The sequence below is a fragment of the Caretta caretta genome, chromosome 9 (genome assembly GCF_965140235.1).
Source record: "Caretta caretta isolate rCarCar2 chromosome 9, rCarCar1.hap1, whole genome shotgun sequence".
Lineage (NCBI taxonomy): Eukaryota > Metazoa > Chordata > Testudines > Cheloniidae > Caretta > Caretta caretta.
Window position 1 is genome coordinate 100,133,818 of NC_134214.1, and position 15,747 is coordinate 100,149,564.

Genomic DNA, 15,747 nt, shown 5'->3' on the forward strand with positions numbered 1-15,747 from the left:
TGGACGAAGATACTCCCTCAGGGATACATCTTTCTACTCTGATACGAACAAATCAATACTGCCTCTAACCATCCTCTTGTACATGTTGGTTTGAGTAAAACATTTTTATTACGTAGTTACCCTGACCTTATCAGTGTGTTCCTGTTATCCTTGGGGAATGGTTTTGTACCATCCTTGATAGTGGGACGTTCTGGTACCACTTGATATTGGGATGTGTTTGCATGAGCACTCTGTGCCTAGCTCTTCTTAGGAATGTGTATTTCTACAATGACAGGTTTCAGAGGAACAGCCGTGTTAGTCTGTATTCGCAAAAAGAAAAGGAGTACTTGTGGTGATGATGAAGTGAGCTGTAGCTCACGAAAGCTCATGCTTAAATAAATTGGTTAGTCTCCAAGGTGCCACAAGTACTCCTTTAATTTCTACAATATCAGCTCTGTTCTTGCCAGATTCTGTGTTCAGGTCCTGCCTCATACCAGGCCTCTGACACAAGGGCTTATGTCTCATGCTTTCTTCCTACTACAGGGCCAAGTTCTCAGGTGCATAGGTTATATTTGCCACTTTCCCCCCCGACCCTAACCTCATGAACACAAATTTAGATCAGATGCAGGGCTGCTCCAACTTGTGCTGGCAGTAACAGACCTCTAGAGCTGCTCAGTCAGTCCAGGATCACTGGAGCATATCAACTCCAGATGCCTGTCCTCCTTCCCAGGGCCTGCTCCCACAATGCACCATTCTTGCATGAGAGAAAGCACTATCTGATGCTCTAAGATGGGGATAAGGATCTAGGCACTTGTCTTTTGCATCCAGTTTCAGCACAGGACAGATTATTTAACTTGACAGATTAACACAACATACACACAGCATTGTACAGACTTCCTCCCCTCGCTGACATAGAAGAAGGATATGTGGATAAGACCTATTTTAAAAATAGGATTTGTGGTCAAACAGAACACATGACAAGCCTGCACTTCTGTATATAATTGAAAAGGTTCCAGCCACATGGTCTTGGAGGGAGAAGTAGCATTTAAAAAAAACAACAACATGCCAGGTGACCTCAGAGAGGTGGTGTCTTAAGGGCCAAACTGGAAGCATCTGAACATGGACAGGCAAACCTGAAATCTCCTTTAGCCCTGGTGTGTGGGAAATATTGTTTTCTATTCACTAAGCAGTCACCTGTTCTAAGAACAGATTTTTACGATTACGATTACTACCTGTACACAGTACAAAATCTTGGTGGAATCTGAGAGAAGCTGAGTTAAGGGGTTTTAGGGAGGATTACATTGACAAAGGACTCGGATATGCAAGTATGACGAATAGAATACATTTCTTTTTTTAATGCGATTCTGTTTCCATAAGTGACTAAAATGTCAATTCTCAACGCAAGGTGGAAAATACACTAGTCAGAGGATGGTTCCCTAATGAACCCTCTATACTAAAAGTATAATTTACTCTCCTCATGGAGGCACAGGATTTCAGCAGAGCAAATCCCATTTGAAACACAATATTTGCAGTTCCTCCAATGGACAGCACTACCAAAGACCAAGGCTCTTCACGGCCATCAATGAACTTAGCTCCACAACATCCCTCTGAGGTAGGTAAATGTTGTACCATTTGACAAGGAAAGAAACAGACAGTAGTTCAGTGACTTGGCTGAGGTCACACAGCAAGCATGGAGTGGTACTAAGCCCACTGCTCCAGCCACTCAGGACAGGCTTCATTTAGAGTTACGTAGAATAAAGCCCCAGGCATCAAGATGAGGACGTAGCCTTCAATTACTAAATTCAGAAAGGATCACCTCTCAGTAACACCCCTCCAGCCCAAATAAAACAACATCTTGAGGGAAAGTGACAATGGAATTAAAAATAACAGGTTTTGAATTCTGAGAAATAAGTATGTAGTAGTTTAGTGAGATTCTTGGTGAGGAGACAGACAAGTACAAAATCAAAGTTAACTGGGGCACCATGCTTTCTGTACCTTGAATCTGAAATATGAGTTCACAGTGAAGTTTTGACGTTCTGAAATGTCTACAACTCTGTCAACGGTCCCATATATATGTCTGCATGCACACATATTGATAGATTATGCTTCAAGAATGAGATCAAACTGAATACTGTAGTTGTTCCACATGTCTAGCATTCCACGCTGTCTAAATTCCAATAGGTGTTCTTTGGACAAGGTCAGCATGGGAAAAAACACCATTTTCTAAAGTAACATGCAACTCTTTGCAAGGAGCACTTTTGTTTAAATAGAAACATTTAAAACTTGGAAACCATAAAACAATAATTTGCAAATTTAACTAAATCCAAAATAAAATGCACAACAAAGCAGGGTCATGAAAGTTTACAGAACTTAAATATTTATTTTTAAACCATTTTAAACCCCAAAACATTGAAATAAGCTACATCTATAAACAGATTTACAGGACTAACAACTACATAAGCTATAGGAGCACTACAATTTGTATCTGTGATGCAGTTATTTTGTAAAGCCTCAGATCAACTGTATATACAACTTTTGCTGCTTTTACACTTATAAAAATATTTATTTAATCCATAACATTATTGTTTTCAAAACTATTTCCAGACTTTTTTCTCAGATATAAATTCTAATTGAGTTTTAGTTATATAGCAGATGAAAAGTTTTAAACAGAAACATTTCTTTAAAATTAAAACAAGGAGTTAAAAGTAATTTTTACAGTGTAGGCACCATTGAAAATAATTGTCCTTGGCATGTCTAACCACCATCTCTCACGAGTGTCCTTTATATAAAAACGATGTAATGGCAACTTTTGACTAAAAATGCAGTATTTGTTTGCACACCGTTACTTTTTCCAATATTTGGCAGACAGATTTCAGATTTCTTTAAAATGACTTTTGTGCAAAAACAAAATGTGCAGGAACCATAAAATAAACACATCCAGCCTTTATCAAAAATAAATTTACACCAACAGTTCCACAGCTAAGTACTGAAATACAATCCCAGTTCAAAACTTCAGCATAATATACATACTGGGTTGAAAAGAAAAAAGGATATTACCCATCTAGCAGTACCATAAATATATAACTGAAAGCAATTTTATAGTCTTACCTACTTCAGGGGAAAAAATCATTCTGTACTGCACAGTACGACCTTTTAGTGAAAGAATATCTATAACTCAATTATTTGCATATTAACTGGTAAATACATATTTAAAATACACTTTCAGAAAATTATAAACAAATGATGTGGATGTACTGCATTTAATGTACTTTAAGAACAGAAGTGTATAAATAGTTTACAGGAAACCACCACCACCACACAGAACGCTGGTGTTATATGGATACCTGCTTGTGAGGTATTTATCACATGACACCCAACTTCTCTCTGGCTACCTCCCACCCAAGCATACAATGCGCTGTTTTTATACGCAAAAGAAAGAAATTTAAATTAAACTGGACTTCAATTTCTGTCCATTATTGCCAAAGCCCTCCCCCCCGCCCCTTGCATCTGTATTGCTTTAAATTTCCTACCATGATGAATAAGATTTAATTACTACTTCTAAATCTGTTCTAAAAGGTAATACATCTACTGTACATCAGGATCTACCTGCTGCTACATATCACCTGCAAACTACTGACATATTGCTCTCAAATGTGTATAATCATAGAGCTGCCTAAAGCACGGTACCAACTGAGAAGTACGATAGATATTGTTGCAGGTTTAGTTTTAGGGTATGATAAAACTATGGTGACCAAAGCAGGTGCTACAGCAATATCCTACCCACTAAGTGTAGGCTTGTGAAAAAAGCTATTTATGAAGCATGTTCGTGATTTACAAAAGTTTAACTTATGAATACAAAAGACCTGCACGTTCCCATCAATGTACAGTAACAAAAAGCATCAAAACATACTGTACTTACACTTCCTATTAACTAAAGTAACGGCCACGTCTAAAAGCAAAACTGCACCTCAACATTTATCTGATTAAACAGATGAAACTACAATATTAAAAGTTGTTCTTTACAAAATAATTTCCTGAAAATATAAAACCATGTACACCATCACAAAATAGTTAAGTAGGGTCTTCCAAATCCTTGATCATCATCGTCCTCCTCCTCATCAATATGTTGCAAAGATCCAAAAGGCACAAGGAGCTCATGAGCTAAGCACTGCCAAGCTTGAAGTAGTTTTGGTGGGTTTCACTGGGTCCATATGAAACAGCAGTCATTTATGGGAAGTTTCTTAGGATGAGTCATTAACAGAAATCCTATGCATAAAAATACACAAATAAGAACTGTATTCACTTTATTCCAACTTGGTACACAGCACATGAATGCACCACACTTCAGTGTATAAAGCTACTAAACAAGTAAGTGCATTAATCTTATCTCAGAAACATTAGCTTTTAACCTGATTGCCTACACAGATATGAAAAAAACCCAAGGGGCAACGTTTCTCATAGAAGACCCTTGAAATAACATGCAGTGAATTTTTTTTAAAAAAAAGATGAGTCAAGGGTTTATCTGCTCCCCTGGTAAAGTTTATAAATGTCTCTTCAACAAGGAAGTATCTACATTAAAACTGCAGTGTAAATAAAGAACAAAGAGAATAATTGTTTTTACCATTAATTTTTCATTTATAGTAACTGGAAGTGTTATTTGTAACTACAATAGCTAAAACGTTTTCTAGAAAGAAATGAAGTTCTCAAATAGATTCTCCCTTTATTTTGCCACTGTTGTTCATGCTGAGAAGACTCTCTCCGTTGATCTCAATGAGAGTATTTGCATAGAGAGGTGCTCAGCATGTAAAGATGGCAGACAAAGGGAATAAACACTACATTTTTACTGCAGTCTAGGGATTATATATAATGCAATATGTCTAACAAATTATATGAAACTGGATAAGAAAACACACTTGACCCAAATTCTATTATTCCACCTTAAACAAACAATGTATTAAGCGATCATAAATGTGTTTGATTACTCTCAGTCTGTTAAAATAGCAATAATGTTTCAACATATAAATGCTACTGTCTTATACTGTATTGGTTTCAGAGTAGCAGCCGTGTTAGTCCGTATCCGCAAAAAGAAAAGGAGTACTTGTGGCACCTTAGAGACTGAAATTTATTTGAGCATAAGCTTTCGTAAGCTACAGCATCTGATGAAGTGAGCTGTAGCTCATGAAAGCTTATGCTCAAATAAATTGGTTAGTCTCTAAGGTGCCACAAGTACTCCTTTTCTTTATACTGTATTGGGTTACACAGAAATCAGTGGGGACATATAGCACCTTCACAAAGCCCTCAAGCTACAGACGTGTCTTTTCTTGAAATTCTGTACATGTTTTGCTAAGATAAAAACTGCTGAAAATCACTAGTTCTTGTCTGTCACTTTTATCCTCCTGGAAGAGTTTATGTAGCTTGACCAAACAACAACTGATCACAAACATTCTAAAGATAAAGATAGACACTGTTGCCTCTGAATTGCAACCAGCTTTAATAGGTTGATTAGGGGAATGAGCCAAACTGGCTGGGGTCTCCCCAACTAGCCTCCACACCCAGCAAACAGCATCAATGGCCAATTCCTCCCTCAGGGGCCACCACATGCGGTAGAAGTTTCTCCAGCTCATGGGGCAGAGAGCTTGGGGAGGTGGAAGGCAAACCGAGTCAGGTCCCCTCTTACACACATGCACATGATAAAGTCTAACTACAGGATGGCATAAGATTATTTTCACAGCACACTAGTCTCATCGAGTACATAGGATGGATGCAAAATGGGGCAGAATTAAGATTGCCTGGGTAATTGTAACACTGGCATTTCCTAATCTGAGACCAGAACTTTGCAACTTAAGTAACATTTTTAACGTAGTTTACATACAATATTATATATATTGTATTTTTTTTAATGCCCCTCCCCGCCCCCCCCACATGCCTCCAAAAAAAACTCAACTTACTTCTGAAATTTCTCCATAAGTTTCTTCACCATCTTATCTGTGATCCCTGGACATGTAGATTCTGCCATAGTGATGCTCTTCTCAAGTTCTTCAATTGCTTTCTTCCTGCTAGTATTATTTATGTCCTGCTGTTTAAGCTGAGTGAAAGACCAACACAGATGTACCTTAAAGATTTATAAAATGCTTGTGCAAATTTCAAAGAGATCTTTGAATTAACGATTTACCTCAGCAAACACAGGTGTGATTATCATAGTTAAACAACTCACGGTTTTCACAAGGTCTTGATCCTAAAAGTTAGCAAACATACATATTTAATATAATATATATATTCTATATGCATTTATAAAAGCAATCATATTTATGCTTGCATCATCATTTTAAAAGACTTGATATTTAACAGAACCTTTGCAACACATCACAAAAGACATATACTTTACCTCAACAAATCTAGTGTGGTTTGGAAATAAATGCTTGATGATATTTCTGAACCAATGCCACTTTACATTATGGTTCATTTCTCTGTCAGATTAATTCTATGTAATTCTTTAAAATTAAGATATCTCTAGACAGACATTGTGCCATGAACTCTCAGTATTATCTCTACGGCTAAGCTGCCATGGACACTGGACTTCACCATTAATTAATTTTGGGGTTTTACTAGCAGATATTTTTGTGCTATTTTATGAAAAATAAAAATAAGGACTGAAGCCAAAAGTCAACAGCTTCCAACCAGCTCTAAGAATAAAAAACTCTTCAGATTGTACATACTGTTCCATTCTGCAGTTTCTTTGCATCTGGCTTCTTTCGAACTGTAGTAAAACTCCACTCAGGATGAGAATTATTCTCCTTGTTGCTGGACTCCCTAAAGAGAATCACAAGGATACCTTCTACAACGACAGTGGTCAAAAACACAAACTTAACTAGCCCAGGTAACGAGCATGCAAATGAAACTGCATGGTTAATTTCATCTGCCTTAAAAATTCATGTCTATTGAACCTTTATTGTTAAATAAATTAAGTGAACTTTACAAGATCTTATAGTTCTAACTCATCTCCCCCCACCACGTTTTTCCCTCTCGTGTCACAACTCAAACTGCAAGCTCTATGGGACAAGGACATTGTCTTATGTGGCCCAATAAATGTGGTTACAGTTACATAAGACAATGATTTGATGTCCAGCAAATGGAACACTTACAGACATTGGACAGGTGAGGGCTGGGCAGGTTTCCAGACACACGGCAATCCTGGCCCGCAACATCTACTAATTCAACCCTGGGGGGCTCTCCTGAGCAGAAACGGATAGTTGTACCAAACTGTTTGGTACTTCGATAGCAAGGGCAAAGTGTACACTAGGGGCAAGACTAAGACATGACATGCTTGTCACAGAAACAGAACTGGAATTTAAGTCCACAGAGATTGGAAGAATAGCACACAAGCAAATCACAGTATAGGCTCTAATTTGAGAGCTGAGTTCCATGCAAGGCTGCTGCTAACGCACGAGCTCGAGAATGATTGCAGCATAGCACAACAAGAGCAGTGAGTTATAACTCAACATACAAATGAAACACTGCTGCATTAGTAATGTTCAGAGAAGCCATACTAAAACACACTTACGAATCAGAACCATCTGAATCCGATTCATCACTACTGTGCCCTTCTGCCTTCCATCTCTTAAACCGGTCAATAAGTTCTGTCAGATAAGAAGTCTTCTTGGCATTTTTCAGAATGAATTTGTGTTTCAGGAGTTCCTTTGCAGTCGGGCGCTATAAAAAAAACAAAACCACAAAGATATTTACACTTATCCTACATAAAGTTGTTGTGATTTTAAATGTTATTTAAAAACATCTCCTCCTTGGTCCAGCCCAGAACCAAACATCCATATAGTAACAGGAGCTTCTAAGAAGCCAAACACAACCTACATTTATAATCCTCTAAGACTATGATCACCCCATACAACAGCTACAGAATTGATCAATTAGTGATTTCTGTATTAGATAACAGACACCTAGACAAAGCTGACTGATGATACTTCTCCAATTCAATGAGGTTTGTAACCAGAATAAATATATTTTAGTGTAAGTCTTGCTGGGGTATCATTCAAGATTGGCCCATGCTTCCTCCTCTCCAGATAAGGTGAGCTATTACCGAGGGGGGGGGACCAAAACCTTTTGTAGTGATAATCAAGGTGGGCCATTTCCAGCTGTTGACAAGAACATGTGAGGAACAGTAGGGGAGGAAAACAAACATGGGGAAATAGTTTTACCTTGTGTAATGACACATCCACTCCCAGTCTCTATTCAAGCCTAAGTTAATGGTGTCCAGTTTGCAAAGTAATTCCAATTCAGCAGTCTCTCGTTGGAGTCTGTTGCTGTCGTCATCATGAATAGGTCAGAATATGAACAAGAGGCTGCTAGGCAACTCTCCAACACCACTTTCTACAAGCCATTACCCTCTGATCCCACTGAGAGTTACCAAAAGAAACTACAGCATTTGCTCAAGAAACTCCCTGAAAAAGCACAAGAACAAATCCGCACAGACACACCCCTAGAACCCCGACCAGCGGTATTCTATCTGCTACCCAAGATCCATAAACCTGGAAATCCTGGACATCCCATCATCTCAGGCATTGGCACCCTGACAGCAGGATTGTCTTGCTATGTAGACTCCCTCCTCAGGCCCTATGCTACCAGCACTCCCAGCTATCTTCAAGACACCACTCACCTGAGGAAACGACAATCCATCGGTGATCTTCCTGAAAACACCATCCTGGCCACTATGGATGTAGAAGCCCTCTACACCAACATTCCACACAAAGACGGACTACAAGCCATCAGGAACAGTATCCCCGATTAATGTCATGGCTAACCTGGTGGCTGAACTTTGACTTTGTCCTCACCCATAACTATTTCACATTTGGGGACAACGTATACCTTCAAATCAGCAGCACTGCTATGGGAACCCGCATGGCCCCACAGTATGCCAACATTTTTATGGCTGACTCAGAACAACGCTTCCTCAGCTCTCGTCCCCTAATGCCCCTACTCTACTTGCACTACATTGATGACATCTTCATCATCTGGACCCATGGAAAAGAAGCCCTTGAGGAATTCCACCATGATTCAACAATTTCCATCCCACCATCAACCTCAGCCTGGTCCAGTCCACACAAGAGATCCACTTTCTGGACACTACAGTGCTAATAAGCGATGGTCACATAAACACCACCCTATACCGGAAACCTAAGGACTGCTATACTTACCTACATGCCTCCAGCTTTCATCCAGACCATACCACAAGATCCATTGTCTACAGCCAAGCTCTACGATACAACAGCATTTGCTCCAACCCTTCAGACAGAGACAAACACCTACAAGATCTCTATCAAGTGTTCTTACAACTACAATACCCACCTGCTGAAGTGAAGAAACAGATTGACAGAGGCAGAAGAGTACCCAGAAGTTACCTACTACAGGACAGGCCCAACAAAGAAAATAACAGAACACCTCTAGCCATCAGCTTCAGCCCCAAACTAAAACCTCTCCAACGCATCATCAAGGATTTATAACCTATCCTGAACAACGACCCATCACTCTCACAGATCTTAGGAGACAGGCCAGTCCTTGCTTACAGACGGCCCCCCAACCTGAAGCAAATACTCACCAGCAACCACACAACAGAACCACTAACCCGGGAACCTATCCTTGCAACAAAGCCCGTTGCCAACTGTGTCCACATATCTATTCAGGGGACACCATCATAGGGCCTAATCACATCAGCCACACTATCAGAAGCTTGTTCACCTGCACATCACCTGCACATTCATAGATGCCATCATGTGCCAGCAATGCCCCTCTGCCATGTACATTGGCCAAACTGGACAGTCTCTACGTAAAAAAAAATAAACGGACACAAATCAGACGTCAAGAATCGTAACATTCAAAAACCAATCGGAGAACAATTCAGTCTCTTTGGTCACTCGATTACAAACGTAAAAGTGACAATTCTTCGACAGAAAAACTTCAGAAACAGACTCCAATGAGAGACTGCTGAATTGGAATTAATTTGCAAACTGGACACCATTAACTTAGGCTTGAAATAAAGACTGGGAGTGGATGGGTCATTACACAAAGTAAAACTATTTCCCCATGTTTATTTCCCCCCACCCCTTTCCCCCACCCCCACGGTTGCTCACATGTTCTTGTCAACTGCTGGAAATGGCCCACCTTGATTATCACTACAAAAGGTTTGTTTTCCCCCCCCGCCCCGCTCCTGCTGGTAATAGCTCACCTTACCTGATCACTCTCATTACAGTGTGTATGGTAACAGCCATTGTTTCATGTTCTCTGTGTATATAAAATCTCCCCACTGTATTTTCCACTGCATGCATCCGATGAAGTGAACTGTAGCTCACAAAAGCTTCTGCTAAAATAAATGTGTTAGTCTCTAAGGTGCCACAAGTCCTCCTGTTCTTTTTGCGGATACAGACTAACACGGCTGCTACTCTGAAACCTGCATTATACTACCGCTTTCTGAGCTTTAGGAAGCTGTCTCTGGAGCCGATCATCAATTCTCTTTAGTCATCTCAACATCTCCATGGGGAGGAGGAGTAAGGTCTAAGTAACAACAAGGTACTCCACTCCCTCTTGCAATAGAGAAGCATACAAAGTCACAGGCTCTCACGTTACACCCATCACCTATGTAGTAGATTTCACAGCCAAAGAGCTTTGCAAGCATTAAGACGACACAGATGAGAGATATACTCACAAATGTTGGGTCCTTATTCAGACATGCATCAATAAATTCTTTAAAAGGTTTGCTGAATTCTCCTAATAGAGTTGGAGGATTGTTTTTTGGAATAAGAAACAGAACTCTCATCGGATGCATGTCAGAGTTGGGTGGCTCTCCTTTGGCTAGTTCAATAGCAGTAATTCCCAAAGACCAAATGTCAGCCTGGGGGAATGAAATAAAGAGTTTTATTCTCACTGAATACAAAGTTGAAGACTGAGGTGTCACAGATTATTATTTGAATTCTATACTAGAGCCAATAAAAAAGAGGAGTTCTGTAAGAGCTCCTGACAGCGCAATAATTACATATATCTTTTTAAACATGCTTACTGTACACATATTTTATACACTGTTAACATAGCATAAAGGTGATGAATATAAAAAACACAAGGGTCAGGAAATTTATGCTGAAAGTGGTAAAGTTTCCCAGAATGTCCCAGGCATAGCGATATAGGACACAGAACCAGAGACAATAGAGACAGAAGAGGTCTCTGGATGTACACATGGATATACACTTGCACTCTGGAAACTCCTGCAAAGACTGCAATGCCTTTAGAAGCTAATGGAGCAGTAAATTCTCAGTCACCATTTTTCACTCTGCTCCTTTTGAAAAGCAGGTTCTCACTTGTCATTTTTAAATCTTTGAAAGTTTCCCTTTAGATTGCAATAGCAATAATAGAGCACGGAATGGAAACAAAAACATCTCGCACCTTGACAGTATCCTGGGGGGATTTGCGCCAAAGAAATTAATCTAAAATGACAATTTCCAACTCACTTGGTGGCTTTTCATGAACCCTACTAGAGCTCTCACACTTTTGCAGAGGTAGGACTGTGCCGTCTTTATTTATGCAGTATACAGAGTTTACCTGGAGGTTTCCACGTGCTTTCTTTGACCATTTTATATAAGTTATTCACCGGCAAACTTTCCATAATCTCATAGGTCTATCACTCAAGCTATGACAGATGTGAATTAAGTGCTTACACAAACACCTACTTGTCATTACGGTGTGTGGAAATAAAATGAAGATGTCAGTCACATGACTATTACAGTTCTATAGTAAAATATAATATGACTAAATGATTTGTAATTTACATACAATTCAAAACTCTCTGTAGCTTAAAGGGTACTTTACCAAGACTGATCTAGCCAAAAAGCAGAAGTTAAGCTAATTTCTTCTGAAGCTGCCTTTATAAGAGAACAATTTCTATAGTAATACTTACTTTTGAGTCATAAGCCGACTGCTGTATAACTTCAGGGGCCATCCAAAATGGTGTGCCTACAAAGGTATTCCTCTTAATTTGTGTATCCGTCAGCTGCCCAGCAACTCCAAAATCAGCAAGTTTAACATCTCCTTGCTCTGACAACAAGACATTGGCAGCTGGAGGGTGGAGGGAACGGAAAAGAGGTGAAGTCAAATGTAGTTTATCACACTGCTCCTATTACTTTAAAAGACATTAAGTTAATATTTAAAGTTTTATGCACCTTTTATATCCCTGTGAATTTTCTTCTCCGAGTGTAGGTAGTCTAGACCTTTCAAGATTTCCTTTAACATAGTAGCAATCTGGAATTCATCAAACGGACCAGCCCGTAGCTTTAGAGGGAAACATTAAAATTAAAACAATACTCCCGATCTTATCCTTAATCCCTGCCTTGTCATTTATTAAAATGCAGTTACAGTACGTTTGAAACTTCAGCTTTTTTGCTATAGGAAGTGTCTTTAACAGAGTGCACAAGATGAAAAGATTCGTTATATATGTAGATTAAACATACTGGGACACGGGTACTGCAGGAAGGGATACTAGCAGGTTGGTAACGCTCACAGCAGTACTGCTACATAACTTAAAGAATGTTTAAATGGTAAAAGGGTCTATACAGTAGACAAGACCTTCCACACCCAGCCATGGACTACTTTGAAAACTGGTGTTAACTGCAAAAGTTCCTGGTTTCTGCAGCACTTACAAACTAGAAATTCTGTACCCCATCAAAGAACCTGAGGTTTTACCTTTTACAATCCACTTAAACATGAAAAACTACTACAAATAGTACAGGCTTTGCATTATTTATTTTGATATTCAATTCCATTAATTTCATTGTCCCAATGTTTTTAATTTGTTGCAGATTTTTTTACATCACCATATTGTAGAAAAGGTTGTAGAGAGTAAGTGGAGATTTTGCCAATAGGGAAAGTGAGGGCTGTTTCATGATTTCTGCAGATTCCACAAACAATGCATCCATTTACACCTGGCTCACACTTTTGAAAAATTTCTCAAACCACCACAATGGCTAAAAGTGTCTTCTTTTTTTTTTTTTTTGGTTAATAAACAGCTTAGTTCCAGAGCTCTGAGCAATTGTTCACTAAGACTTTCACTATGTTTTTTGTTCTAGTTGTTGAGCTATTACCTCAGAATTCCATAAACAAGTTTAAATAAAAAGTCATAGGGACCACTTGTAAAAAAGTTAAGCACATGCCCGCTTTGTAATGAACATCTGGAAAAAAATGATCTACGGTACTACAGAATTGGTCCTCAAATTCCAGAGCCTAAGAAGCAGAAGCACTGTGGGTCTATGATCTTACAAGAAAGGGCAGGTCTTCTCAAGTTCGCAGCTGAGGTACAGCTCTACTGGGGAAACCACACGTTGCCACACAGAGGATTGTGCTCTTCTCATACCTCCTAAGCTGCTTCTTTCATGACTGCTACATCTATCTTAAGAAAAAGGCACTTTGTATGTTTAAATTTAAACTGTTGAAAACAGAAAACCCAACTCAGTTTTACCATTTAATATTAACTACACTCTGTGTGCACACAACATTCCTGAGACCCACTCCAAAAGAAACATTTTATGTACTGAAGTGTAATAAATATTCTGCTTTGAAAAAAGGAAGCAAGGATAAAAATTTTCCTAATAAAACCAATTTAAAAAAAAATGATATGGTAAGTTACAAAACTTTACACCATTTCTCAGCATTTAGAGACAGTGAAATAACAAACCTTAATGCAAACTCATTGAGTAGGAAAAGTTGTTTAGCATAACCAGTGCACATATTCACACTTTTAGGAATGTCATACAGCAGGACTAAAACAACGTTAACTACCTCCAGAGTCCAAACTTCGTAAGAAGATATACAAATGCACAACTGAATAAACATAAAACCTGACTGCTGGCATAAAGAACGAGAGTGGATATGAACCCAAAGATGAGCACAAACAGCCAACATCTAAATAATCTTTAGTTAAAGACACATTTTTCTTCACTAGACCACCACTTTGGAATGGAGATGACAGATTACTTTTTCCAACAGGGACCACGCTCTTCAAGTATTATTAGGTTCCTCTGCTTAATAAGAAAAATAGTTTAAGTACTACTTTAAGAAGCCAACAAGCTGCACTAAATTATAATACTTACAAGATCTAAAGCTGATCCTCCACCCAAGTATTCCATTATTATCCATAACTTTGTGCCCTATAAATAAAGAAATATGGTGAGAGACTAGACACATAAAATGGTTTGAACATTGTAAAGAATTATTTTTACTGCACTGGAAAACACTATCACTTATTTCAAGGTACAACACAGTGTACCTAAACAACAGACCCCTCCCCAAATGCAACAGTCCAGTAACTATAAAGTTATTCTTCATTATCTTTGGCAAGAGACCCTAACAGGCAGTAGCATTTCCTACAAGAATGCTCAGGCTACCAAAGAAAATTAATTTTATTTCTATTTCTAGAGCACAATAGTAACTTTTCATATTTGATATCTACGGTCCTATTAGCTGAAGCAATGTGGTTTAACAAACAGGAAAACATTTTTAAAAATCTTTTTCAACACCACCAGAATTAAGCTAAAATATCCACTTCTTTTCAGTTCTAGGCTTTTGCACTAAAAATTAGTAACATGACAATAAAAGGACCACACACATTTTCAGCACACACTTGAATGAAATTTATTGAAATATATCACTTGAGTCAAAAACCACATACTGAATTGTAAGGAATTACAAAGGTTGAGTATTTTTGTGACTCTGACATGGCTACTGTCATTCAAATTAGATTCAAACAGTGTGTTTTTGTATATATTCAGTCAGTACACAAAAGTAAAAATCCCATTTGAGTGCTATATTCTGCATGACTCTCAAAAACCCCTTCCACAGAAGTGGAGAGATTGAGCATGCCCTTGTAAACAGCAACAAGAAGTGAATGTTGCTGCCAGATGCAGGTACACCAGTAAGCCACAGACTAAAAAACTGTTGCTTCAGATGGATCCAGTCATCTATAAAGCAAATCAGACAACTAAGTCTTCTGTGCTCCAATGTAATTGGTCAGGTTTGGCAACAAATGAGACATCTTAGTTCTCAGCAGCTAAGAACTATTGGTGCCATCTGAAACAGGCTCACTAGAAACAATTTTCTTGTGCATTACTTGGCTATTGCTGTATGGCTCATGTGCACTCTGATGTAGAAAAGAGCCTTCAACCAGAGAGAACACCAGTAGCTAAATAATGTACCTAAACTCTTTGAAAACGAGCTTGTCTCTTCCTACAACTTTATACAGTGCCTAGCATGTCTGACAGGTTTCAGAGTAACAGCCGTGTTAGTCTGTAGTCGCAAAAAGAAAAGGAGTACTTGTGGCACCTTAGAGACTAACCAATTTATTTGAGCATAAGCTTTCATGAGCTATGGCTCACTTCATCGGATGCATACTGTGGAAAGTGTAGAAGATCTTTTTCTATACACACAAAGCATGAAAAAATACCTCCTCCCACCCCACTCTCCTGCTGGTAATAGCTTATCTAAAGTGATCACTCTCCTTACAATGTGTATGATAATCAAGTTGGGCCATTTCCAGCACAAATCCAGGTTTTCTCCCCCCCCCCCCCACACACACAAACCCACTCTCCTGCTGAAGGTATATCAGCAGCACTGCTATGGGTACCTGCATGGCCCCACAGTATGCCAACATTTTTATGGCTGACTTAGAACAACGCTTCCTCAGCTCTCGTCCCATAACGCCCCTACTCTAATTGCGCTATATTG

General features: G+C 38.9%; 1 protein-coding gene across 2 annotated transcripts in view; it reads right to left on the reverse strand.

The window, feature by feature from the left end:
- Positions 1 to 2,333: 2,333 nt before the first annotated feature.
- Positions 2,334 to 15,747, reverse strand: part of STK26 (serine/threonine kinase 26) — a 54,083-nt gene continuing 40,669 nt past the window's right edge. Inside the window, exons 4-12 of one of the 2 annotated variants that reach the window (XM_048863256.2) lie at positions 14,118 to 14,174; positions 12,195 to 12,303; positions 11,933 to 12,090; positions 10,691 to 10,876; positions 7,541 to 7,689; positions 6,696 to 6,789; positions 6,152 to 6,214; positions 5,928 to 6,064; positions 2,334 to 4,245 (exon numbers count right to left, since the gene is read on the reverse strand). In XM_048863256.2, the coding sequence (XP_048719213.1) occupies positions 4,221 to 4,245; positions 5,928 to 6,064; positions 6,152 to 6,214; positions 6,696 to 6,789; positions 7,541 to 7,689; positions 10,691 to 10,876; positions 11,933 to 12,090; positions 12,195 to 12,303; positions 14,118 to 14,174 (978 nt within the window). In that variant the 3' untranslated portion in view covers positions 2,334 to 4,220. Of the gene's footprint in view, positions 4,246 to 5,923; positions 6,065 to 6,151; positions 6,215 to 6,695; positions 6,790 to 7,540; positions 7,690 to 10,690; positions 10,877 to 11,932; positions 12,091 to 12,194; positions 12,304 to 14,117; positions 14,175 to 15,747 lie in introns of those variants that run through there. The other variant, XM_048863257.2, reaches the window with a different exon arrangement.